Raw genomic sequence first — 27,717 nt, 5'->3', positions numbered from 1 at the left:
GCACAGCTCATGAATACTCATGACAGCTCTGGTTCTGACAGTGGGATCCAGGAGCTGGATCTTGTCCTGGTGAGGAATACAGATGTATTTTCCACATAGACTGCAGAGTATAGCCCATTCCTATATTTATATTTCACAGAATCACACAGTTCTTAGGGTTGAAAGGTACCTCTGGACATCATCTAGTCCAACCCTCCCACCAAGGCAGAGTAGCCTAGAGCAGGTTACACAGGAACGTGTCCCAGTGGATTTTGAATGTCTCCAGACAGGAAGACTCCACAAGCTCCCCGGGTAGCCTGTTCCAGTGCTCTGCCCCACTCAATGTAAAGAAGTTCTTCCTCATGTTGATGTTGTGTTTTAGTTTATGGCCATTGCTCCTGTTTATGGTCCAGTTTATGGTCCTGTCACTGGGCACCACTGAAAAGTCTGGCACCAACCTCTTGACACCTGCCTTTGAGATATTTATATGCTTTAATGAGATTCTCTCTCAGTCTTCTCTAGACTAAACAGGCCCAGCTCCCACACTCTCTCCTCATAAGAGAGATGCTTCATCATCTTTGCAGCCTTCAGTTGGACCTCTCCAGTAGCTCCTTGTCTTTCTTGAACTGTGGAGATCCGAACTGAACACAATATTCCAGATGTGGCCCCACTAGGGCCCAGGAGAGGGGGAGGATCATCTTCCTCAACCTGTTGGCCACACTCTTCCTGGATACTATTAGCCCTCCTGGCAGCAAGGGCACACTGCCAGCTCATGATCAACTTGTCATCCACCAAGACTCTCAGGTCTTTCTCTGCAGAACTGCTCTTTAGTAGGTCAGCCCCCAACCTGTATTGATACTTGGCATTATTCTTCCACAAGTGCAGGACCCTACACTTGTCCTTGTTGAACATCATTAGCTTTCTCTCTGCACAATTCTCCAGCCTATCGAGTTTCCACTGAATGGCAGCACAGCCTTCAGGTGTATTTGGCTCCATTTCTTCTCCACAAAGGAAAAGCAAGCAAGTATGGCCAACAAGCATACTGTTATGGGGTGGAAACCTTTGAGAAAACATGGACTACAGGTACCTAGGAACTTGTCAGATATACTCTCTAAAACAGAGACGTTCATCCACCTTTTTCTGTCCTGTTTGGTCCACCTTCATACTTCACCTATTTTGCAGCATTCTGCTTTTATTTTACAAACTAATTTAAATAAAGCCCTTAAAAAATACCCTTAAATTCGATATGTCTCTGCACAACCCTCCCAAGGCTCTCAGCCCTGAAGAGTCAAGTCAAGATATAAGAAAGAGACAGCTATAACTGGAACTGCTGCGGCAAACAGGATTGGGCAAGGCAGTGTTAAAAGCAAAATCACCAGGAAAGGACAGAAAATAAAAGGAGAAAAGAGAGAGAAAGGAGGAAGAACCTGACTGCAAAAACCAACTATTCATAGCTGCCCATACACACATACTGCACCAATCAAAAGCTCTATGCAAGGAAAAGCTAGTCCATATTATGAAAGATCTTGTATGGGACTCCCTCATGGACTACCTTACCAGCACTGACAGGGAAATATAGTGGCTGCAGCTGGTGCTGGCACTTTCATAGCAGGTTCTCCCCAGGTTCTCTGGTCCCATCCGATAGCCATCTGCTCTTTCTTGGCCTCTCAGAAGCACAGACACAGCAGATCTTTTTCATGTGTTGCAGATCAAACTCAGCTCTTACCCTGAGGGGCTCCCCGTCTTTTCCACAGACACACTGCAGCTGCAGACAAAAACTGAGCACTCAGGAAGGTTGCCTGTGAATGGCTTCATAAACCATCAGGGTTAGGAAGGAGTCACAGAGAAACAACCAGCAACACTTCTGTGGCTGCTGGCAGACCCTGCTAACTGACTCACATGGAAGATGTCCTGTTTTTCCATGAGTTAGCAATGATGCTGGCAAAGCAGCCACAGTAATACACTACACTATAAAGCACTGCTGACAAAAAACTACTAGCCGGGACAAAGATGAGAGCTCACTAGTTTATACATTCTTGGCACAGACTCTACAAGTCAGTGACACCAAACTCCCTGTGCCCTGGCACTCTCCCCACACACATAGAGTACAAGCAAAGTTTCTGTGCAAGGCCATGGCTTTCTCCTCTCCAGCACTGACTTCCCTGACAATAGCCAGAGGTTACCAGTACCTACACAGTCTTCCTCACTGTGCTTCTTGGGGATCAGCACCTAGTGCTCAGGACATGTTAATGCCTTTTCCCTACGAGCAAGTGTCAACTTCATTTGTCAACTTCCCGAACTCAAAGTATAATTCTTCTGACGAAGTCACCACCATTCATCTCACAAATGTTCTGCAGTGAACAGTAGAAGCATCTCTCTTGGTAAGTTCCAGGAGGGAACCAGAGTGTAATATGTTGCCTCTGTCACGCACAGTCTCTGCTAGATGAACCTAATGGAAAGCAAGGCATTTCACTCCCACCACACTGCAACTCACCTGAGAAACTCTGCCAAGACATTCCACAGTGACAGTTTCTCTGGGAAGCTAAAGGGGCACATTACTTTCAGCACATCACCCTGTTGTTCAGGTCCTCAAGGCTGCTTTCATATAAAGCTGACTCCTAGAATGGCTGCTGACACAGATCCAATAGGAACATATGTAACATCAGATCTGCATCCCCAGCTTCAATCCATGTTGGAGCACCCTTTTTTTGTCCAGTTAAGGATCACTTCAGTATTAGAGATGGTTATAATTTTTCTGTCAAAAATACAAATAAGCTTAAAAACTTGGTTTGTTTCAGACTTTTTTTTTCAAATATATCAAATTATCTGGCCGACAATTAGCTAAAGTGTCCAAAAGAATAATTATATATTTTCCAACGGAACACTGAGATTTTTACCTCACCCCTCAAGTAAAGAGATAAATCTTCTTTGCCTAAGAGCGAACAGACACTTTTTTTTTTCCAAGCTGATTTCATTTTATTCCTACACCGTGGTGCCTGGAAACCCATCTTACAGGTTGCAGCAATAAAGAAACCTTGCATAAACTCCCTTTATACCATCTGCCAGGATTACTTTGCAAAGGTCTCTGTGGCATTCCGGAGTCCACGTGAAGTCAACAGCACCCTGGATAAACAAGAGGAACTTGATCTAGGGATTTAGGGAAAACAGCATGGGAGGTGCCAGGCTGAGACCTTTAAAAATTATATCACTAATTACAGAATAAGAGTGCTACATAGAAGCAAGATGTCAGCATATTGTCTACTGGTATGATTGCACTCAGTAAGGAACACTATTTATTCTGAAACATGGCACAGATGGTACATACAGTATCACGGAAATAAGGAGCCCTCTGTGCACCGTTCTCTTCACAGCTTACATTACTGTTAGTATTTTCTGTCTATGTTTATTGCAGGCATAAAAATGTAAGCAGCGAGTAATAAATCCATTAATTTTCTGTACCTCTGTAAGGTCTCTGCAAACGTCAGTGGTACAAAAAGCCTAGTATTTTACTTTCTTTCCATTAAGTAAGAAATCAGTTCATAAAGTTGCAGGTTTTCTTCCTTCTCCTGGGTTTTCTCCAACAGCAGTTTAAAATTCCAGTTTACTGAACACACATAAACTGTTACTGATAGCATCAGGCAGCACAGCTGTTGACTATTTTGCCCAGTATTTTTTAAAAGGGGATACAAAAACTATGCGTGCTTGTAAAGTCTTGTATTTATAGCTCATTACTGACACAAGTGAGCTCTGTCTAATACCAACCCTGTATTGCTGCATAGTTTCTTACCATTAATTATTATTATGTGAAATGCTGAATTATGAAATCAATATTAAGGAAAGTGAACTTTCAAGCTTTCAAGCCCCTTTTCTGCCAGAGAAGCAACTACATAGGAAAACATCAAAAACTTGTACCTTAAAAAGAATGAGAAGCTGAAAAACATGGACATTCCAGTTGTTGCCTATTAACACATAAACTTTAATCCCAGCATAGCTAAGAGTAAAACTCAACTCTTGAATCCTATTTCAAATTGAATGCTTTCTTGTTTTAATATTCTTTCTTTAATTTTCACTCCCTGCACATTCAGGTACACTTCTGATTTGGTGTGATCCTGCAGGATATTTGGTACGTAACCATATAATTGCAGATGCTAATAAAATGGAAACACATAGGTGATGATATGGCAACTTCAATTTGAAAAGCCAGTCTTAATTTTGGTCTTTCCTAGTTTTCACATTTTTGATTATATAAGTTTAATACTTAAAAACAAAAAAACCCAAACCAACCAACCAACCAACCAACCAAAAAACCAAAAACACACAAAAACCAAAACACAAGATCACGAGAAAACAGTTATAATGCACAATCCCAAGTAATTACTTCTTCCCAGAGTTACTATCGAGGTCTCTTCCCACAAACTGAATTTCAACAGACATTAATATTGCTTGAGTAAACAATAAGTAATTAATTCAAATAATGCTGAATTAATTCTTTTGTTTCTAACTTACTCTAAAGTACTACAAAGAATTAGGAATGAGAACAGACAGAAATCAGACTCTTCCCAGTTTGCCCATCCTGGCTACAAACATAGTTTCACACTACTCCAAACTGAAGTGCAAAGAAAAAATATAAATTAAGACAGGCAGGCCTTTAGCACACCACTTGGCTGAGGAAACAGTTGGATTTGCTTCATTTTACTGAATGAGAGGAATTGTCAACTTCGTGGCCCTCCCTTTTTCCAACCGGGCCGAGACTCTCAAACTTCCCGAACCACTATGACAGTAACAGGAGATGCTCGGCACTGATGCTCAGCACCGCTAACAGCACGTCTCCAGAAATTTAGCGGCAATTTATGCCATCAGCGACTTCCAGCAGAAAACTCCTTCCCAGCGTGCCGGGGCAGCTCCCTCCGCTCCGCCGCTGTGCGCTCCTGACGCGCCTGCTGCCTAGAAGGAGATGAGGGGAAAAAAAATCACCCCAAACTGCACCGTTCAGGAGCACCAGTGTGTGCTGCCAGGAATGCCCACAGCAGGTAACACAGGTATCCCGTTGCCTCCCGCCGGGCCCCAGCAGCGGGCGCGGACGGTCCCACCCGCGGGCAGCGGGACATGCTCAGTGCGAGCCGCGGGCTCCGCCTTCTCCTGACCCGGATACAGACGGCGCTGCCGCTCCGCCGGGGAGCGTGGAGCCGGTCCGGCCCCGCCGCAGCAGAGGGAGCGGATCGCCCCGGCGGTGCCATGGGGCTGTGCTGAGCGCCCGGCCCCGCCGCCCGCCCGTCCCGCGGCGCCCCCCTGCCCCGCGGCCATGGCCCCCATGGGCATCCGCCTCTCACCGCTCGGCATGGCCGTGTTCTGCCTGCTGGGGCTGGGCGTCCTCTACCACCTCTACTCCGGCTTTCTGGCCGGCCGCTTCGCCTTCTTCATGCTGAGCGAGCCGGCGGCCGCCGGGCCCGAGACGCCCCACGGCTCCGCGGCCGGCGGCGCCGTGGACCTGCGGGAGCTGCTGGCCGTGTCCGTCCTGGCCGCCACCAGGGGCGGGGAGGAGGTGAAGCGGGTCCGCGAGGGGAACGTCCTCAACGCCAAGGCGAAGGGGAAGACGCGGGAGGGGGCCGAGGAGCAGCTGACGACCGGCGACCTCCTCTCCAACCGCAGGATGTTCTACCTGCTGAAGAGCGCCTTCCCCGCCGTGCAGGTGGGTGCCCAGCTCCCGCTGCGGGGCCGGGCGGCTGCCGAAGGCCGGGGCTGGTTGACCCCGCTACCAGTACGGGTGTGGAGCCCCGGCTGGGCTACTCCTCACCGGGGCCTCTCCGGTCTGTAACCGCTGGCGGGAAGCACTGCCTTCGATTTGCGTGTTTTCCTTCCCCTCACGCTGAATTTGTGGCAGTGCCACCTCATGCTTGTTGCCGTGGGTGTTGGGTTGCAGGGGAAGGAGTTGGTGCGTGTTGTAAGCGAAGCCACGCGAGGTGATAGAGTACGAAATAATACGGGCTTGGAGGGGTGCGGGAAACACCGAGTCTCACCGTTGTGGATTACGTGTTCTCTGGTTAAGGATACAAGTAATTTCGCAGCGCAAATTCCGCGTATGCTTAATATACTGAGATTAGGAATGCTGTTATTTTCGTAATTGTCTTTCCTGCCTTCAGTTAGAGGAAGAGCCAGGGAACGGGGAGAAGCGGTTTAGAATCTGAGGTTTAGGAACATAGCGCCGCAATAACAGTGTTTATCTCTCGCGACTGTGGGACAGCAGATAAGTTAACAGCTGTGTCAAGCTGTGGAGCACTGCCTACGTGGGCAAAATGAGTTTACTTTGTTTTCAGAGGTGTACGCACCCCTCCCTGCTCTCCTTCGCTTCTGAAATCTGGGTCTAATGCTTCAAGTCACACCCAAACCAGAACTATACTTTGAGGCTTTTTGGGTTTTATTGGCATTGTTTCTGCTTTTGCTTCAGTAAATGGGAAATGCTGTCTTGATGTTAAATTCCTTAGTTTTTCACAGTCATTTGGAATGGCTAGAAACTCCTAAATTTGGATTTAAAAGGTGGTGATTGCATGCTTCTCCTGGACAGGTTGAGAGAAAAAGTAGTTATGTTTATGTTTTGATTGTTTAGTTACTACACAGTGAGTTTTCAGTTTTGGAAGTTCCTCAGGGTAGTGTATCATTTTTTGTTTGTTGACTTTTTTGTTTGTTTGGATTTGGAGGGGTTTTAAAGTGTTGTAAAGAACCTGTTGAATATGAAATCTAAAGAAACGAAAAATTCTTCAGTGTTTGAAATAAACTTGATATGTGACGAATCTTCCAGTACAGAAAAATCATGAAGGTTCTGTATGTCAGGGAAAAACCAACTTCACAGACTCTACGTTAAAGGAGGAAAAAGTGTTGTCCCCTGTTCTCTTTTATTATTCAGTGTCCTCATGGAGCTTGGCATTACAGCTTACCTGGGTCACAGCCTGAAACCTCTTTGCTTTCTCCCCTTTCACAGACAGAGTGACTTCATTAATCTAGATATAAGAGTTACCTGTGCTTCTAGAGAAGACTGGATTTTGGTCTGGGCTTGAAGAACTCAGTGAACTGTTCTGTGTCTGTGGTCACATGTGTGAACTCCACTGTGGTGCCTGGGATTCTTAGCAGTGACAGCCTGACTTGTGTGTCTTTCTCTTAGAGGGTGCTGTCTTCAAACATCTACTTTTAAAGAACTTCAGTACTGTTTTTCATTTTTCTTACAGTTGACTCGTGCTGCTAGTGTTTAAGAATAGACGGTACTGTATAAAATGCAGATGTGTTCTCAAAACCAGTATGAAGACAAAAATGTGTGTGTAGGTCTGTGGAACTGGTAAATACCAGGCAAATGTCTTTCCCTTTTCCCCACTCCTCAGACTGACTGAGCTTGAGCATTGAGGATGTCCAGGAAGAATGCGTTTGACAGATTTTTCAGGTGATCAGGAGTTATTCAATCTGACAGATCAGTTCTGGGATGTTTAGTATTCTAAGTCCATGATGTGGATAACAACAGCTTATCTCATCGGTGTTTAAAAATATTCACTGAGCTGTATATACTAATAAGACATTCTGTCCCTTGAAGTCTGTGATGAAGATGTATTCATAAACATTTGCCCAAACCAAAATAAAAGCTCCATCTGCAAATCCTGCATGTAATAACTTCAGAACAACTCATCTAAAACTTCAGCTCTTTCATAGAACAGACCTGCTGCAGTTTTGATGTTAATATAAGAATTACAGAGGATTTTCTAGGGCAGTATAAAATTGCATCTCATAAGAAGAATCTTACTTTATATCTGTAGCCTTATCCCCCTATACAGAGTGACATTCTAGAATAAAAGACGTTGAAGTCAAATAAATCCCCTCTTTTCTCCTTGCTAATAAAAGCTGTCAAACAAAACCTGAAATAATTCCAAAAGTAAGTTTATGCTAAATGCTGATTTTCTCAGGTAATGAAATCCTTGAGCCTAACAGAGGTACCTCAGTATTTAAAGTGGTGCCAAATGCTGTAACCAGGAAGAAGACGAACCAGCTGAAAAGCTAGGTGCTAAAATATGCCTGTAAAGTAAAGGAAATGGGTTTGTTCAGTCTGGAGAAAAGAAGGCTCTGGGGAGACATTATAGTGGCCTTTCAGTACCTGAAGGGGGCTACAGGAGAGCTGGAGGGGTACTTTTTAGAAGAGCATATACTGACAGGACAAGGAGGAATGGCTTTAAACTGAAGGAGGGCAAGTTTAGATTGGATATTAAGAAAAAATTCTTTACTGTGAGAGTGGTGAGGCACTGGAACCAGTTACCCAGAGAAGCTGTGGGTGACCCTCCGTGAAACTGTTCAGAGTTATTCAGGATAAGGCTTTGAGCAACTTGGTCTAGTGGAAGATGTCCCAGCCCATGGCAGGAGAGTTCGAACAAGATTATCTTGAAGGTCCCTTCCAGCCCAAACCATTCTATTATTCTGTGATTCTTAAGAATAACCATGGTTTTCCAATGTTTCAAAATAACCAAGGGGAGAAGGCATTTGGCTGAAATAAACTTGTCAGTGAGCAGCCTTGGGTTCCCTATTTTGTGCTGCTGGACATAAAAAAGGAAAGCAGGTAAACAGTCTGTCTGAAGCAGATCTTCTCTTAAGGTCTGGTTGTTAAAAGAAGATAGATGAATTAGGCTGCTCACTTGCAGAAGCTGGAATAAATCTAGAAAAAGTCTTACAATACTAGGATTTATAAAAAAACTTTAAAAATCTGAGGGGAAAAAAACCCACACAGGAAATATTTTGACTTTGTTCTTTTATGTAAAGTTGTCTGTACAGGGGAAGAACAACTCAACTGCTTACATCATTTGCTCTGTTTGATATAAATAGATGCAGTTCAAGACTTTTCAAAGTTATGTTAGGTAAGACCAAAGAGAAGCAGATCAATACTGTTTTATCACTGTGCAGTAGATTGAGTGGTGTTGAGCCTTGTTTTTATATCCCTCAGGAACAGGGGTGAGAAAGATAAGGGAGGAAGGGGCAAGTCGGTTGGGTAACTTGGGTGTTATGCAGTGTTGTCTGATCACTCTCAACATCCAACAATGAATATTTGCATGTGTATTCCCTGAGGTCTGTCCGTACAGTTGATTTTAAAATATACTTAATGCTAAAATATATGCAGCGGTTTCTCTTCTTAACTGCAGTTACAGGCTTGAGGTGTTCACTGCACCAGTATGTTCTCCTCATCTATTTGTTATGCTGAGAATGAGTTAAAGCTCTGATCCAGCTGCAGTCATCCCCTCTGCTCCTTTTCATTTTTTATTCATCTTGTTTATCTTTTCTGGGTTGCTTCTCTGCTCTCCTGGTTGGTTCTCCATGCAACCGTATCTATTTCTTGTGCTACACTACAGTGGTGGTACAATAAGGAGTGGGATGGGATTTAGGTGAGGAGATTAAGGACATGATTGAGCCAGCCTTGCTGCTGGGAGGAGAGAGGACTGGGGAGGTAGTCTTTCCAAATTCAATTAGACACTGGCCAGAAACACTAGTATGTTTTGCTCAGAAGAGCTTCTGTGAAGAAATGATCTCATGATACTGGGGTTTCAGCAGCATTACCTGGTAAAAGATCTCTCTCAGCACCGTGCCTCAGGCTCTTACATGGCTTGTCTCAGAGTCAGTGTCAGGAGCTTGATAACTGAATGTATCCAAGGTAAAAATTTAAAATAAAGGTTATTTAGGAATACCCTGGTTCATTTCCTATTATGGACCATCTTCAACACATCTGAAGGAGCAGCCCTACTTGGTCACAAAGGCAGGAGTGATTGACAGAGGAAAATGTGTTCCTTAAACTTGCATTTCGACCACATTATCTCTGTGCTCTGACTGTGAAAAAGCCAGTTTTAAAGTGACAATTTTGCTTCTGCACTGTACTATCATTATTTTCACAGGATGAAGACTTCAGTCTTATTTGTCTGATTTAATTCTGTCCTACACTCTCTTTTTGAGCTGTTTTGGCTTATTTTTGACCAGTGCATTAAATTATGTTCTATAGTTGCACCAGCTATATGTCTTATTTTCTAGTGTAAATACTGAATGAAGTTTCATCTTATTTGTTCCTTTTTTTTTTTTATTGTGACTGTGATGGAAGTCAAGTCTTCCTCTGTCCCAGTCTTTCTCTTTGAGCATCTTTTTATGAGTCTTCCTGCTGTCCTGAATTCAAACTTTTCTATCTCTTTCCCAGTTAAAACTCATTTCAAGTTTGTGCATGATAATGCTGGAATCAGGCACTGGTGTTTGATGCAACTACTCAAATTGTTTAAAGCTTAAAGGCATTTTAAACTTAAAACGTGTTATTTTGATTTCCAAGTTTGCATTCATTTTGAAGTCAAGTAGCATAAGCTTTCAAGAAGCAGCTTTCATTCATAGTGAAAACTGCTACTCGCCACCCGTTCAAAAAGTTGGAAAGGAGGGATCACGAGTGGTCCTAGCTGCATGTGAGCTAGGTATTGGTGTGAATGCACATCCTTCCTTCTGTAACAGGTTCTGGAGCCCTGTTTCATAACCATGGTAGGTTAGATACTTTCCTCAGATACTGGAAATACAGTGCTCTGACTGCTTTTTGCTTTCCTGGAGAGTGCTGTGCTGTTGTGCATATTTATGTCCTGACTTGTCAAGTGGGTGTTTACATTCAGAGGTTTTGGCATCTGGTTCCTTCACGCAATTTGTGTATGTACAGATGCCCTGAGAAGCTGAGACAGCTTTCACCTCTGATACATTTGGGGAGAAAAACAGAGAAGCAGAGCCAATGGAGGTAAAACAATCTGACTTGTAGTGCAGTGGGTATAAGGGCATGTTGCTCTTTGGTGCAGTGCAACAACAGCAGATGAAGGGGTGAGGCTTGGTCTGTAAGTGTGAGAAGGCCCAAAGACTGCTTGTTGAACCTCTCTCCCCTGAGTTGTGACATCTCTGAAGCACAGTCAAGAGCAAATCAAGTACAGTTCCATGGAGCCACCTAATATGTCGGTACACTTTTCAAGGTGTGTAGTTGTGGGTATCCTAGAGTTGTAGAATGGTTTGGGTTGGAAGGGACTTTAAAGATCATCTTCTTCCAACCTCCCTGCCGTGAGCAAGGACAGCTTCCACTAGACCAAGCTGCTCAAAGACCCATCCAATCTGGCCTTGAGCACTTTGAGGAATGGTTGCAATACTGCAGGTGGAGTCTCATGAGGACAGAGTAGAGGGGGAGAATCACCTCCCTCCACCTGCTGGCCATGCATCCCAGGAGGTGGTTGGCCTTTTGGGCTGTGAGCACACACTGTTAGCTCATGTCCAGCTTTTCATCCACAAGAACCCCGAGTCCTTCTCCATTATGCTGCTCTCAATGAGTTCATCTCCCAGTCTGTACTCATGCCTGGTATTGCCCCAACCCAGATACAGCACCTTGCACTTGGACTTGTTGAACTTCATGAGGTTCTCGTGAGCCAACTTCTCAAGTTCGTGTAGGTTTCTCCGAATGGTGTCCCTTCTGTTGTGTCAACTGCACTGCTCAGCTTCTGCAAACTTGCTGAGGGTGCACTTGCGTTTGATCTTATTATATAATTGATGAAGATTTTAAAGAGGATGAGTCCCAAAACACAGCCATGAGGGACACCATTCGTCACTGGCTTCCACATGGGCATAGAGCCATGGAGCACAACATTCTGGCAGCAACCATCCATCCAATTCCTTATTCACTAAGTAGTCTACCCTTCAAATCCATGTCTCTCCGATTTGGAGATAATGATGTCATGTGGGACCATGTCAAAGGCCTTACAGAAGTCTAGTTAGATGACACCAGTTGATCTTCCCTTGTCAACTGTTGCAGTCACTCCATCATAGAAGGCCACCAGATTGGATAGACATGAACCTGAACTCTTACTAGTTGCTCTGGACATTAGTCCAGAGGATATATGTAATGTAAAATATCTTCTCCTGTCCACAGAGGACATCTCTCAGTCAGCCAGAAAGAAGGTATTGGAATCATTGTTGCCTTATTGTTTGTAAATGTTTGCATTTACTTCTGTCTCTCCACTTCTTTCCTCCATCTCCACTCAGGTGAATACAGATGGCAAAGTTAAGTTTGAGTCTTGGGTATGCATAATGCTTACACTGCATCATCACTAGTGAAGTGACTGTGTAGGTCATGCAGCATTAGTGCACTAACAAAACAGACAAACATCTATTAATGTTTTACTTATGCTCCCCTGTGCATGCTATTTTGTCTAGGCCTCCAGGCTTTTCATTTTCGTGGTCGCATTCAAATCAATAGACTTATCTATTGAATCATAGAAAATTTGGGGTTGGAAGAGACCTTAAAAGGCCATCTAGTCCAACCTCCTGGCACTCTGTCCCAGAAGAAAAACTGGGACATCTTCAACTCGATCGGGTTGCTCAGAGCCCTGTCCAACCTGACCTTGAACTCTTTCAGGAATGGGGCATCTACTACCTCTCTAGGCAACAGGTTTCAGTCTCTGTTATTGAAGCGTAATACCTGGAATACTCTTACAATATTCTGACAGGTGAATGTTGTCTTTTGTTGTTACCTGTACTCTGTTTGGGGGGGTGTTGTTTTGTGTCTGTTTTATTTTTGTTAGTTTAAGTATCTTAATGAGTATTTCTTCTTTATAATAGAGGTGTGATAGTATTTGTGTTGTTTTATTTTCTAATAAAACAGCACTAAGATTTGGATTTGAGAGGACTTAATTGTCAAATGGGGATGTTGACGCTCTCAGGACTGGGTAGCTTTTTCAAGATGCTGGATTATTTGTATATTAAAATACAAAATGAATGTTGGGCTGTATAAAGTATGTGGGGAAGAAGGGGGAGTACTAAATTTAAAACAAATTCACGTACCACCAAACACTTTCTAAGAAAAGCGTTGCATTTTCATGTACTTATGCATGTTTTTAAAAAATCACCTATGTATTTGAAAGAAGCTTCTATTTATTTTTTTAGCATATATTTTTTCAGTTTAATTTATCTTTAATGGGTGAATTCAAAGGCAAAACTGCAGTTGTGTCCTCCTCTTTTAAACGAGGAAAAAGCCTGAGGTTGTGCACCATGCCACGGACACCTAGCTAGTATTCAAGCAGGCTTTTTGGGTGATGAGCTGCCACAAAGACATCATGAAGTGCTGGTAGGGAGTATCCCCACACAGGACAAAGAGCCACTGTGAGGTTCTCTGAAGTCTTTACGTGGTCAGGACTGTTGGCTCTTTATTAAGAGTACTGCATTTATCCAGACAGGTTCATAGTACACTGGAGTTGCTTCCTGTGTCCCTGAGCAGGTCTATATTCCAGCCACCAATGTGCTGGAGGGGAGTGTTCTCTGTGCAAGAGTTTCCTGAAGGCTGGAAACACCTGGATGTTTTGGAAGATGCACTGTGGGCTGATCCTGGTGTTGCCATTGGACATCAGCTGCTGGCTCCCATAAGCGGCATCTCTTGTTCCTTATGGAATTCCTGCACCTCACAGGCTCAGTTTGAGGAAGCTCTGTGCTGTCAAGGTGCAACCAGACTGCCTTGTTTATGAATTTTTTTTTTAACTTTTTGGCAGTATTCCATGCACTGATTTACATATATTATATTAAACCTCTGGGTTTGATGCAGTTCTTTGTGAGGAGGGCTTTTGCTTTAAGCATAACTGGGGAAGATTGCTGAAATGTAGTTAAGCTTGATGTCAGTGGGCAGCTTCCAGAACTTGCCAAAATGGGCTTTTACACATTACAGCTGTTAGGTGGGTAACTCCAAATAACAATTTGTTCCTGTCTTGTGCTTGCTATCTCAAGTTCTTGCATGATGGGTTACTGTCTAAATGTGACTCTTAGGAGTAGGCAAAGTTCTCTGTACGATAGCATGCATGTAAACTTTATTTACACTAGTGTATCAGGTTAATTGACTCAGAGCATCTGGCTGAAACAAGCTCTGTTGTCTAAAATGTTTGGTGTTTTGATTTTCTTTCTACCATAGCTGCTCCTAATTTGTGAGTGAAGATTTGGGAATGCAGTCAACTACATATTCATATCACTTCAGAAAAGTTTCAAGTATAAGGTCATGGCTTCTGGAGGCATCCAGCAAATGAGAATGACATGTAAGAAGGGACATCGTATAACATAAAGACATGTTTCTGGGTATATTCTCCTGCATTAAAAAAAAAATATTGGGAAAAAAAAAAATTAAAGAAGTTCCCAGTGTTAAGGGTTGGTGATTTTCTCTCAGGTGACCATGTCTTGCAAAACCTATACTTGTAACTTTCTAACAATAATTTTAATAGCTGCATATTTTGGAATGGCTGCGCATTTCTATTTGATCTGTTATTTGTGGAGCATTTAGCCACAGCTACAGAGTAAATAGTCATATGAATGGAAGAACTAGTGACCCAGTTGATTATTTTTTTTAATTTATTTTCTCCAGATGGCTCTGCAACCTTATCAGTATTTCCCCGTTGTTTTTTTCCTGACAGAATAATTATGGCTGTTGAAAGAGACTCCTCACAAGCATTATAAATACTACAGTGTCATGGCCACCACTGCAAAATTTAGACTACTTAGGAGATCTTTCTCTGAAAACAATACCTTTCAGATAGTTTCTGACTTTTAGTGTACTGTAACAACAGGTTTAACAAGATACTTTTCCTTTTGAGCATTGGTTTCAACCCTTTAACTTTTTGGAGGCCTCTTTCTTCTGTTGAGGAAATGTTTCTTTTATAGTGGTATGTAATGTTCTGTAGTGGAACCTAAACTGCCCAGGGGCTGTGTTGAGACTGCCAAGTCTGTGAAACTACTCATCTTGACTTTGCAGCACCATTTTCCCTAGGGGAAAACACAATCATCAGGTTTATTGTACAGTGACAGATGTTTAATTTGTAAATGTCATGGCAACTTCAAGGGCTGTGTGTCTGGCATACAATGCTTCAGATACTGGTTTTATGTGAGAAGACAGCTATGATGTATGGCTGCAGTAGCTGCAGTCCTGCTTGCTTTTTCTTTTGAATTCTTTTGGAGAAGGTGACTAAACTCTTTGCTAAATATCTGTTACAGTTGAGGTGTGTGTGATATCTTTTCTTGTCATGATGTGAATTATGTAAAAATCTTGCTCTTACAAAGTCTGTGACATTCAAACGTAGTCTTGTAGCTGCTTCATTTTAATTGTCTTTCAGTGTCACTTGCCTACAACATCTGTAATAAGCTGTTTTAGTCGGAAGGGACTTATCTGCTCCTGCAGTCAGATACTTGAATCTGAACTATCATCTTGACTGTCTGTAGCAAGTAAAGGGAAATTGGTGGTTCCAGGTTGTAGATACATTGCATACTATGTGCACCTACTATTTTGCCTTGACTGGACTTGGGAACTAATCAGTTTGGCAACCCTTTAGAATTATATTAGAGGAAGACACCTTTAAATTTAGCAAGAATAAAAAAGCTTGTGTTCTCATATTCTAAAATAGCCTAAAAGTCCAAATTGGTTACACTCGGCTTCAGACATCTAACCTGTACATCTAAGCCATAAGCGTCATCATCCTGCTGAGTAATTAGTGGAATGGTGGTTCTTCCTGCCAGGTTATGCCATATTTTGGTAACATGAGAGATCATTACATACAATATTTTGTGACAACTACATCTCTTGTGATCCAAAAATGTAGTGCTGCTCTAGTCACAATGACATTATATTGGGTTTTACAGAACATTATTCTATTCAACAAGTTGATGCTGTGTGCTCCACTACTGGACTAAACTCTATTTGGCATACTGAAATGCCTTCTGGTGTGGAATAAAATTCATTAAGCTAGGCAGCAGGTGACAATAGGCTTAAATGTGACCTTTGACTGTTGTTTATAACTGTTCTTCATGGACCATCTTAGGACCTTATCCCAACCTGCCCTAAAGACAAATATGGGATGTTACTAATTTGTGTTTGTGTAATGGTTACAATTCAGTTGAGCTGCTTAGATTTTTGGTTGTAACTCAATGCTGGCAGCAGGAATAAATATATACTAAGATACCTACTTGTCCAAGTCATACACAGTCTGCAAAATACCTGTGTATCTGCACATTTCAATATGCAGCTACTGATCTGTATAAATTGAATATTATACCCCTACTGTCTGAATACTGTATGATTCTCCATAGTCAAATGTTCTGCTGGTAGTCTTTGAAGCAACTGCATTTAAATATTGATTTTTTTAAAAAATGCAATTCATACTGTGAGAGTTTTCAGTAGGGAGAGTTGCAGCCAAAGCAGCAGTGTCTAGCTGTGGTCTGGTTCATAGTAAAATTCTCGATTGTGGTTTTCCATTGCTTGCAACATGATGGTAATAGCTTGTGAGTTGCTGAAAAAATGAGTAATTCATGCACTTTGAGCTAGAGGTGAAGGAAGAAGGAGAAAATGTGAGCAAACCTGTAATTTTCCCAAGTACTACAGTTACCGTGTCTGATAAGTTAATGCAACTACTTTTGTTGTCTTATCACAGATAAATTCTGAGGAGCGTGTTGATACAGCTGATCAGGAGACAGTCCCTTGGGATCGCAGTATTCCTGAAGAAATAAAGCAAAAAATACAGTCTAAAGAGGTTCCAGCAGAAAGTGTTACTGTCTGGATCGATCCGTTAGATGCTACACAAGAATACACAGGTAGCTGATTCTTGTTGACAAATCATGTGTGTAATTCTGATGTCTACCTTTTATACTGGAAACAAAATAGTAAGTATTTAAAATGACATCTCTTGTTAAATTGTGTTATGTCAAAGCTAGTGTGATTTTAATTGAACAAATTGCATAATGAAATTTCTATAGTTCCCAGATCACAGCGTTTACTTTTATATATTCCAGCTCTGAAATTACTTTGGTATTTCTCACAACTAAGTAATTGCTATAATAAATGGTAACTCAGTTATGGATTCTACTGGAATTACACATTTCTTTATTTCAGTTATTACTGTGGCAACACTAAGTATATCAGACTTTGGGTTTTGTTTATTTAAGGGGAATACTAAGTGAATACTCCATTTAACTTGATAAAAGAAAATTTTTGTTATACTTTTTTAAAAAAAAGGCATGCATAATTCAGTCTTAGGATGTCATGTAAGAAGTTCAAGGTAATCTAAACTAAAATTCATGCCGATAAGTACTGCAGAAAAAATAGAATTTTTTTGTGAATATTTCATTGATGCAATCATCTTTTCCTGTGAATGTTCCTTGGTATTTGAATATCACTTTTGAACCAATAGATGATAGGAGGTGAGGCAGAGAAAGGAGAATGTAGGGGCACAGATTTCCATGAAAATACGTGCTGCATAAGACACAGCTGTTAGTATTAGATCTGGTAGTATAGGTTACTTCTACTGAACAGGAAAAATTACTGGTAAACTGAACAGCCTTTAAAGTCTTTTGAAAACTGCAAGGTTATTTGAAAATACATCAGTTACTTAATTGCAAGAGGCAGAATGTAGACTAGTCTTCAGAGAACATTTCATGTCTTTTTTCTTTTTCTGTTCTTGGCATCTGATTGTAAACTTGCTCACTTTCTTGTTTTCCCCACAGAGGATCTTCGACAGTATGTCACCACAATGGTTTGTGTGGCAGTAAATGGTAAACCAGTAATAGGAGTGATACACAAGCCATTCTCATCATATACAGGTACTTTCATACCTTCACATATTTCCATCATCATCAGTCATAGTGTTAATTAAAATGTGATGTCTCAGACAACATCTCTAGGTATCAGTGAGAAAATAGTACCTGGGGTAAAAGATCACTGCTGCAGACCTCACAATCAGGGCTGCAGATGTGTTCTGTGCCCAGAACAAATGAAATGGCTGTCCTTGTTTAACAAAAAAATGATGCATTTAATACATACTAACTGAAAATATGTTTAGGAATTAAGAGCCCTTCAGAGTGCTTATAGCAAACCAAAAAAAGTTAAACCTACAAATACTGACCAGTCTTATGTTTGCTTTTAGTCTTTAGCAGAAAAGAGTTCTTTGTTCATTCAGCAGAATAACTTGGGTCTGTAATATTATACCCAGGAGTTGATGTTTATTCAGTGTGAATAACAAAGATTGATTAAAGATCTTAATGGCAACTGTTTGTATGTTACAGGCAAGACTGTCTAGCATAGCCTTATTGATTATCTGCCATGCTTTTAATATCACAACTGTGAAGTAATTAATTCTTTAGTATTAATGATGTATCAGCGAGCATTGCTGCAAGTTTGGCAATGTGTGTGCACTTCTGAAGGCTTCAAAGTAGTTTAAGTATTCATGTCTTACTATGTCTTTGGAACAAGAAGTTCTGTTTACAATTTCCCTTAGACAATACTGACCTCTAGAGTTCTGAAGTTATGCAGTAGGTCTAGCATAAAAACTAAATAAATAAATGTATTTTATATTTGTTTTCTTTTTTGGGCCTACTGAACACTCAATATTTTGTCCTAATATTTTACTGTCTTTAAATATGAAATTAATTTCTAGTCTTTAACGTATGTGCTATATTCCAGTATGCTTCAAGAATCATAGAGGGTTTGGAACATTTTTCTGTGTATCAATATCTATCTGAAGAAATGGGGGTTTAGCATTGTAATGTTAAAAATTTATCTCCTTTAAAAATAGTGAAGTGTGAAATACTCAGACACAGCACCAGATGAGATGCAATGAATTCTGTCATTCTGTGTGACAAGTATTCATTTTCCAAGCTGGAAATACCAATATGTTATGCGTAGGATTGTTCCTAATAGTACCACACAAATACAAAGTGATAAAGGGCAGTCGGCATTGTTATCACACATAGCTCAGTCTGTTGCCATACAATCTCATCCTCTAATGAGATGAAATTGCTGGTTACTTTGCTGAGTAAGTGTCAGATTAATGGTTAGGGGAGGCCACCTACCAGGCTTGGCTTTGAACCTCACAGTGAAACACGTGGGAAGTTGTGTATTCTAAATTCAGTTCTCTGAAACACAACACTGAATGCTTTTCTTTGTATTGCTATCCTCCTGAGCTGTTTCCTTCCTTAGCATCACTATCCTTCTGAGCAGAACGACTCAATAACATTTTTGGTATCTACTTTGAAGGGTAGTGGGGCTTTTTTTTCTTGTATAAAAATGTTATTTGAGGAAATATTGGAACTATTTCTGACTAGGGGCCATCCTTTTAACTTCTATGGCTTTCCAATTGCAAGTTCTAAATATTACTACTTGTGATTTTTCCATCTTAGTCTGTTTTTTTGAAAGTATCACATAAGAAAAGCAGACATGGTGTAGTGTCATATGCATAAATGTGGGGGAAGTCTGTTTCTCTTCTACCTGTGTGCAAATGTGGGTATGTACCCCTTCCTCTGTCAGCCCTAACTTTCTCTTTTACAGTAGGGAGAGATACTAAGTCAGAGGTATCAATTACATTTTTTTGGATAAGTATCCTTTTATCTCCACACCTAACAGAGATTCTCTTTTGTAAATCTTAGCAGAATTTGTGTTTCTTTTGTAGCTTGGGCAATGGTGGATGGTGGGTCGAACATAAAAGCTCGTTCCTCCTACAATGAGAAAACTCCAAGGATTATTGTATCCCGCTCCCATGCAGGAAAAGTTGAACAGGTTGCACGGCAGACATTTGGAAATAAAACTGTGATAATCCCCGCTGGTGGAGCAGGTTTGGTTCTTTAGGCATCCTGTCCATTTTATTGCTTTTGAATGTTTTAACAGTGTAGCTTTTATCAGACAAAAGAATGTATCTGTGGCATCTTCTCTTTTTCCTCTTGCTTTTTGATCTTCACATCCTTAAAAGCAAGCACTTGACAATAGGAACACAGTTTTTGCTGTGTCTAGGGACGTAGATGCAACCTTAGTTCAGGCTTCAGGCTATTCACAAGTCAGTATGTTAGTGACTCTTAGGCTGGACCAGCAATGTTGTTGTGGTCCTTTCATTGAACAGACTAATGTGTGTTCTTTGAAGTCAATGATGCCTCAATGGGAGAAAAAGGGTTGTGTGACCACAGACAGAATCATGGAGGAGAATCTGTTGGTTGTTAGTTAACTGTATATTTGATTAAAAAAGTATTAAGAAAAAAGCTGTGAAAGTTTGGTACTGTTTCTTGCATTTATGTCAAAAGAGAAAACTAGTGTCACTATAGTCCATTTTTATCTGCCTCATACTCAATTCAAAGAGGTTTTTAGCATACTTTTTACTTATACAATATCCTTGTGCATGTTACTCACAGAATGCAAATATGTGAGGCACTAGTGTGAGGCATTAGCAGTTTTAAAGTCTGAGAAAAGCCATGCAAAGTTTGAATTTTACAGAAATGTATCTTTCTGTGTCTTTAATGTGGAAAGCCATAGCTGCCCTAGAGATTGTTTAGTCAAGAATATCCTGCCTTGGTCCTTGATACTTAATCTGAACTTCTTATGACAAGGAAAGTGTAAGTGTATTTGATCATAGCCAATCTTCTCCAGGGTTTGACTCTGTATAAGATAAAGAAAGAAACAGTTTAATGAAACAAGAATATCGGTCAAAGAGTTGAAAAACTAAAAAAATTCCATAAAAGAAAGAGTACTGTTTTGAACAATGACTTTGTACTGCATAATGAATGATAAAGGGGAATGCCCTGTGCTAAGTTGCTTTATTAGAGTGGTGTATGCATATTATTTCAATTGTAATAAAAAGCCAGGAAGAAAAAGGTAGACTTCAGCATGATACAGGGATTGAGACATACGGGTATAAATGTAAGAGCAGAACTATATTTGAGTTTCTGGTCTTGTTCTTTTAATATGTCTCTACAGGAAAACCTGGTTTATTTTTTTTTTCTTTTTTACTTCTGCCTATTTCTTCTAGGTTATAAAGTGTTGGCCCTCCTTGATGTGCCTGAGAAGAATCAAGAAGAAGCTGACGTGTATATCCATGTCACCTACATTAAGAAGTGGGACATATGTGCTGGAAATGCAGTGTTGAGAGCATTGGGTGGCCATATGACTACCCTGACTGGTGAAGAAATCAGTTATACTGGCTCAGATGGCAATGAGGGAGGACTTATAGCCAGTATCAACATGAACCATAAAGCACTAATTGAAAAACTTCCAGATCTGGAAAAAACATCACACAAATAAACATGACTGATGGAGAAGTACAAGTTGTGCTTTTGTAGCCTCCAGATGCTCTGTCTGAAGAAGCAGGTATGAAAAACCTGCTGGGAAAGATGCACAGCAAAGCAAAGCAGTTTGGTGTGGGTTTGAGGACTATATCCTGCATTGGGTTTTCGTCAGTGGTGGTATTTAAAAGAGAATAAAATAATAATAATCAGAAGTAGGAAGGGGACCGATGGCCTCACACATCAATTTCTATGTTTTATTTTTTTCAAACTATTTTCATGCAGTTCTCATACTTAAGGTGCATATACCCTATATATTAGTGATTGTAGGTGAACTAAAGAAAAATCCAAATTTTTTCATAAAATAACTTAAGTATTTCTCACAGGAATTTCTTGAAACCTTTTACATCTTACTGTAGTTGTAGCAACTCCATAATGAATTAGGTACTAAAAAAATTTGATTTGAATAGGCATCTGATAACTGTGAACAGTTTTGTCAGGAAACGTGACCTAATGTTCTGTATCCCCTGAATGGAAAGCACAAAAAGGTTGATTCAAATCTATATGCAGCAACAGTTTACCTTTGACAGGGTGGCACTCCTGCTTTTTAAGAGAAGAAATGTTCTGTACTATTTTAACTTCTTTTCTGAAGATGTAAACCAGTTTTAGTTCAGGTGGGTTGTGAATATCGGTGTTTTATTAATCAGTGTAATTATTTCCATATACCTTTTTAAAAGAAGGCAGTGTTTCCTTGTATAGTTTTTAGCAGTTACTTCTTGTCCTTGTTTTCTGTGTACAGTGTTGAAGATGCATGCTAGATTTTTCTCTAAGGTAGGACTTGTTCATCATTTGGTGTTAGTGCCGATAGAAGCAGCCTCTTCCTTCAGTACCTGTTATTTTGTTTGTTTCGGGTTTTTTTTTGTTTGAACGGAGTCATAGGGAATGGGTTTAACAGAAACAGTAAGTTGACTGGTTATTTTCATTTACAACATGAGATATAAACCAGCAATTTTTCTGCAGCCCTTGAAATAACTTTGTCTTTTTATCTTAAGGTGCACTCTTTTCTCCAGAAAGCTCTTGAGCCGTCCCAAACAGCTTGTGGGTTGTGGTAATGTACATAGAAAGAGAGAGACCATTTGAACTTCAATCGTTTAAGCAAATTTGAAGAACATGTGGCACTTGAAGTACAACAGGGTCTCCAAAACTTTACTGAAAAATGTTCTTTCCAATCCAGTATATACACAACAGAATGTGGGTTCTTTCATATCAAATGACAATTTGTTGTACCTCTAAAATGTGTGGACTTCTATCTGCAAAAATGTAACCATCTGCACTGTTGTTCTCTGCACCCCCTCAAGGGTTTCAGAAGGTTAAAATATACCTGTTGTTTGAATTATCGTAAAGAAGCTTCCCCTCTCTCCTCAGGAAAGCTAAAATTTATAGTTAATACAAGTGTTTTCTGTTTGAAGTTTAATCAGTATAGGCTTAGGTTGTTTAAACCTTGTTCTTAGTGACTTTAACTTCTTTCATGCTATTAATCAGAACTGCAGTTCTGGGTCAAAAGAGGTTTTTCTTCCTAGATCAGTAGTGGAGCATGGCTAGATATCGATTTTAACTTCTAGCTGAAGTTCACATTTCCAGAAGATCTTTTCATATGTTGCAGAACTATGGATACAGCCTCTTATTCCTCAGTCTTACTGGCAAAGTAGACTGAAGCTTAGTCCTGCTAGCCTTTTGGTACGGGTAGTTTTGTTTAGGGAGCGTTTTTTCCAACGTTAACACTGTTGCTGCTCTTTGAAAATAGCTTTTATGTATGTAGATAATACACAAAGCAACTTTACTTCCAGTTCTTAAATTTAATAAACTCCTATATGCTATGATAAATAAGCAATTATGCCCTTTTGAAAAGGATCTGATCTATTTCAAAAAACTTGTTTAGTTTCTAAACCACAGTGAAGAATAAAAAGCCAGATATTTATCAAGGTTTTAGTAATATACAAGAAGACTGCAGCTTTTTAAGGCTGATTTAAATGTCTTAGAGTCTAATAAAAAAAACCCAGCTGTTCTGTTTATTTGTTAAAGAAGACAGATTAAAATTTAAATATGAGAAATAGCCCTAGTTAGCCTAGTGTAAAAACCCAATTGTGTCACAGGGATTGAATGCACAACATTTAAATAGGCAATTAAGACAAAGGCTGTGGCAGGTTGTGATTTTAGATTCAGCCTGAAATCATGTGTAAACTTACCTTGTGAAAATGTGACTGCTTTTATTTTGGGTATGCTTCTGTCACTTCCTTGCATAAGCTGTAATCAGACTTAGCTTCTGTATGAAAAGTAAGGTGTTATGTAATGTATCAGGGCTTACTTGCATCTTAGTTGAGGGAAAAGCAAAATACCTTAGAAAAAGCCCTCTCCTTCCCTCCATGTGCTGGCTAAAGAGCCTAGTCTTCCATTAGTAAGACTTGTGCTTGTTTGAACCCATTTATATCCTGAATTGCTTTGTTGCAATGGATCACAGTGTTCAGTACCTGTCACAGGAGACCCTTATTGGCCTAATCTCACTTCCTGTGAACTAGAAGGAAAGGTGAGAGTGCAATGCCCAGTTGATTACTTCTAGCAGAGCCTGAGCTCAAAGAGTTTTCTCACAGCTGCGGCTTAAGATGGTGCTTGGGGTCTCCCACTCTAGTTTAAAAAGTAGCTGCTTTGGTATGAGAATAGGTAAGCAGCTGATGAATATCAGTTTCTGATGTCATTTTGCAATAAATGTAACTGTTACACAGACCAGCAAATACTCAAAAGTGCTGGCTTAGTGCACGTGTGCCAGTGCACTGCGTTGTTTGTACGATGTTAATGCTCAGTATATCCTATTTCTTTGACTATGTTTACACTCCATTCTAAATCATTTTTCTGTTTTAGCTTAAATATTTGTTCAGTCTCAGCAGTGTGGATGTAAGCTTACGCCCAGAGGGATAGGAAATCGTACCATACCTGTATTTCACTGCTAGGCTAGAACATTGTTCTTTGCATCCTAACCTTTTCCACGTAAAGCTCTCATACCATTTTTAGGGATGCTACTTAAAACAATTGCATGGTGTAGGTCGGTCCTACGCAAGTATATATTTTCTAAAAATCATGGTATCATCCTAGTTCCAAATAAGAGAAGTAAGAGAATGTATTATTTTCGTACTGGTTTTCCAGTGATGGATTTTTTGAGTGGCTATTATGGTTAAAGTAATTGAAAGTGAAATTATTCTAAAACCATACGTATTTTCTCTTTTTCATTCTGCTAAAAAGAGCGTACAGTAGATAAATGATACCTAATACTGTACCAAGAGTCCTAGCTTTCACTCCTTGAATGAATGTTTTCTAAATAAATGGACATAGAAATAAAAGGGTTGAATATTGTACTTAACTGGTTTTGAGATTAACCTGTTTGGCAGACTTTTACAGCTGGACTTATATAAGAGCTGTTCCAATCTACAAAGCACATAATAATAATGAAAATACTTAGCAGAGATGGCTTACTTGGATAGTGAATTAACCATATAGGTGAAGCTGCAGTCATCTAGTGATGTTGGTTCGTACATTTACTTCGTGGTTGTTAGAGGAGGAAGATTTTCTAGTTGGCTTCAGATGTGGAGAAGAGTTTTGATTTTTTTTAAATAACGAGTGGCTGGAGCTCAGGGGCGGGGAGAGCGGAGTCAGCATTGGAATTTATCTCTGCTGCTTTGTTCATAAACAAGTGTATTCCAACATCTTTGTAGCATCCTGTTGTCTGTTGGAGTTGTACAACAGTGGTGCAATTTTGTGTACTCTTGGATTAGCAGTGTAAAACCAGGAATCTATATCCCTCAAGAACAGTGCAGTGAGAAGTGACTGAGTGTTGTGCTGCACTTCTGCTGTGTTATGCCAGGAGAGACTGGCTGCTTCATTGTCTCAAAGATGTCATTCCAGTTGCAGTTTGTCTCATAGCAAAACTGCTTTTCTAGGCTACTGTCTCCCCAGTTATGCCCAACCTCTGCGTAGATCTGTTTCCTGAACAAACTAGAGAAGTGGAGAGGAAAGAAGCAGATGACTGTGCTGAAGAAATTATAACACAAAACACTTATTTCTATTTCTTGATTTTTTAATTACGTTGATCATTTAATTTCCCTCGTCTTTCAGGGGTTAGATAATAATACAGTTAAGATTCAATGAACCACAAATAAATGCCTGTGAGATGTTAAACCCAAGCTTGATGAGAGTGCAAAGGACTGCCCGTAATCAAGGTGAGCCTGAATGGATGATTTTCTGTCAGGCCATTCATGCTGAGCCTTTCTTCAATGCTTTGTTTTAGATGTTTAGGCCCTTTCACACAAACAGTTACAGATTTGACTCTGCCAAAATATGTCTGATGGTCTTATCTTCTGATCTGCTATCCTTAATGATAAAACTGCACTATAGCCCCTTTGCTGTAATGTAACTCACAAGAATGTGGTAACTCTCAGGACTCAATTGCTTGATTTGTGAACCACAGCTTCTGTTTGGCAGCTCTTACAATGAAGTGCTGGCACCTGCTGCAAGTGTCTCCCCACCCTACAAGCAGGTCGTGCCACTCACAGTTCATGTTGAGAAGCTGTTGAAGCCTTACACTTCATGGTCTTCAGATGCCACATCAGCTCTTTCAGCTCTTCTGAGAGAAGTTCAGAAGTGCTCATCTGATTTCTTACTGGAGCTCCCTCTGGAGCCAGTAATTAGTGGCCACTTTTCCCTCTTTGCTCTTCCTCTCTGTTCCTTTCTGATCCTTGCTCCTTTCTTAGTCAATATGGAGGGCCCCAGCAGTAAACTATCCAGTTTATCCTGAAGGTGTTAATGTTTGGGACCAACATCTAATGGGCTGATTGTACCAGAAGGGTAATAGTTGCCAACAAAATAATGGTAACCTAGAGGTGTTCTTGTGATTAGTGGTACTGAATATGCAGAGAAGATGCAAATGGACTAAGGGGAAGTTAAACACACAAAAACAAAACAGCTTTTCAGTGAAATCTTACAAGCATTTGACATTTGTGGCCTCCTGGGTGCAGAACTTCATTGGTTGTGAAAGAGGGTGCATTGGCCCTTTGTGAAAGGCCTGATTTTGTTGAACTCAATAGCAGCATTCCCAGTGAACTCATTGTGAGCAGAAACAAGCCAGATACAACAGGAACAGTAAAGTAAGTTCTGAAAAGCTCAACTTCTGTCAATAGAGCAGACGACCTGGGTTGTGTTAAACTTGCCGCTGGCAGCTTCAATCTACATTTGGAAACATCATCCCAGTGTCTTGAGATTCTAAGTCTTTCAGGTTTTTTTATGGCCTACAATTGATAGAGCCTACTTTTAGATAATCTTATTTCCTAACCCAATTTTTCCTTATTTGTAATTCACATTTCATTTTTTCTCTCCAAAGTACTGGCAACACTAGCATTTTTCCTGTTGTCCCACCAAATTGTATTAGCATTTTCCAATTGTGTGCCAAATTGAAATAATTCTATAAATAAACTCTCTGAAACTACTGGTCTGTGAAGGTGTTTTTCTGTATTTTGTCTTTTTGTTGGGTATTTATTGTTTCTTTGTGCACCAGCTATTTTTTTTTCTTTTTCCAGTAATGCATGTCAGGTTGCTTCAGCTGTGCTGTGTCCACATGTGTGTGAGAGTTTCTGCCTGAGGGATTATTATTGACAGGTGATAAATATAATTCAAGTTCTCACTGGTTTTGGTTTTGTAGGTGTGTTACTGTGAAAGTTGGTCAGTTTGTGAAAATGAGTGCTTAGAAATCTCCTGTATAGTATTATTCCTTGGATCTGAAGAAGTTTTCTTTCCGGCATCATCTCCAGGTCTCTTCCTAATTATGTTAATTCATTCTGTTCAAGTCTCATGTTTCCATGAGAATAGTAGTGGTAGGGTACTAACTGTGCCATTGTGAGCCCTTTTTCTAATAATGTGCCACTCTTCATAAGTGAAACCGTGGAATAAGTTGAAAGATGCTTTAATATGTGCAGGGCTGGATGTACAGCGAAGTCATGTGTCATCCTGGTAATGCTGGCCTTGATGTGCTTTGCTGATTCTCATCTTTTCCCAGGTAGGAACCAAAGTTACCAGGCAGCTTTTGTGTCAGTATAGTCCAGTCAGTATTCACACAAGCTACGTTTTAGCTTACCTAGAATTGTGCTCTGGCACTAACACTGTATCTACTACTAAACACTTTCAGACTCTAAACCAGTAGCTGCTTGTGGACTGCTCACTGAGAATTGTCCTGGGATTGTGCAGACTACTGAACTGTGCCTGGGAAATAGTTTGGGATGGTCTGGTTTGCTTAGGCCAAAAAACAGGCAGGGGATCATGCATAGTACTGTCTGATGTGCTGGACATTTCAGGATCATTCAGAATGGTATGACTTGTATGGACTCTAAGCAATATATGCCACAGGAGCTGTACAGAGGTGTTTTGAAACCCCTTATCATACGTAATCTAACCAGGAAAGGAATTCAGAGAGAGCTATCTGTTGTGATGCTCTGAAGAGTGTCTTGGGGAAGACACATCTGAGAGGAGCAGGGATTCTTCCCATCTTGCAAAGTGGGTGCCCATCACTTCTGCTGTAGGCCTAAGCTTGGTGGTCCTTTACTCATCATACACCTTAAGTAAAATGAC

At 40.5% G+C, this 27,717-nt stretch overlaps 1 protein-coding gene across 1 annotated transcript; it reads left to right on the top strand.

Moving 5' to 3' along the window:
• Positions 1 to 5,159: 5,159 nt before the first annotated feature.
• IMPAD1 (inositol monophosphatase domain containing 1) lies at positions 5,160 to 25,860 on the top strand. Its single transcript, XM_027638672.1, has 5 exons — positions 5,160 to 5,668; positions 16,446 to 16,605; positions 17,515 to 17,610; positions 19,455 to 19,616; positions 20,799 to 25,860. Exons 1-5 carry the CDS (start codon positions 5,282 to 5,284, stop codon positions 21,068 to 21,070), a joined length of 1,077 nt encoding a protein of 358 aa, XP_027494473.1. The 5' UTR covers positions 5,160 to 5,281; the 3' UTR covers positions 21,071 to 25,860.
• The last annotated feature ends 1,857 nt before the right edge of the window (positions 25,861 to 27,717 follow it).

Source organism: Corapipo altera, unplaced genomic scaffold (assembly GCF_003945725.1).
Source record: "Corapipo altera isolate COAL_440 unplaced genomic scaffold, ASM394572v1 49, whole genome shotgun sequence".
In the NCBI taxonomy this organism is placed as follows: domain Eukaryota; kingdom Metazoa; phylum Chordata; class Aves; order Passeriformes; family Pipridae; genus Corapipo; species Corapipo altera.
This window is presented reverse-complemented; position numbering and strand designations above follow the sequence as displayed.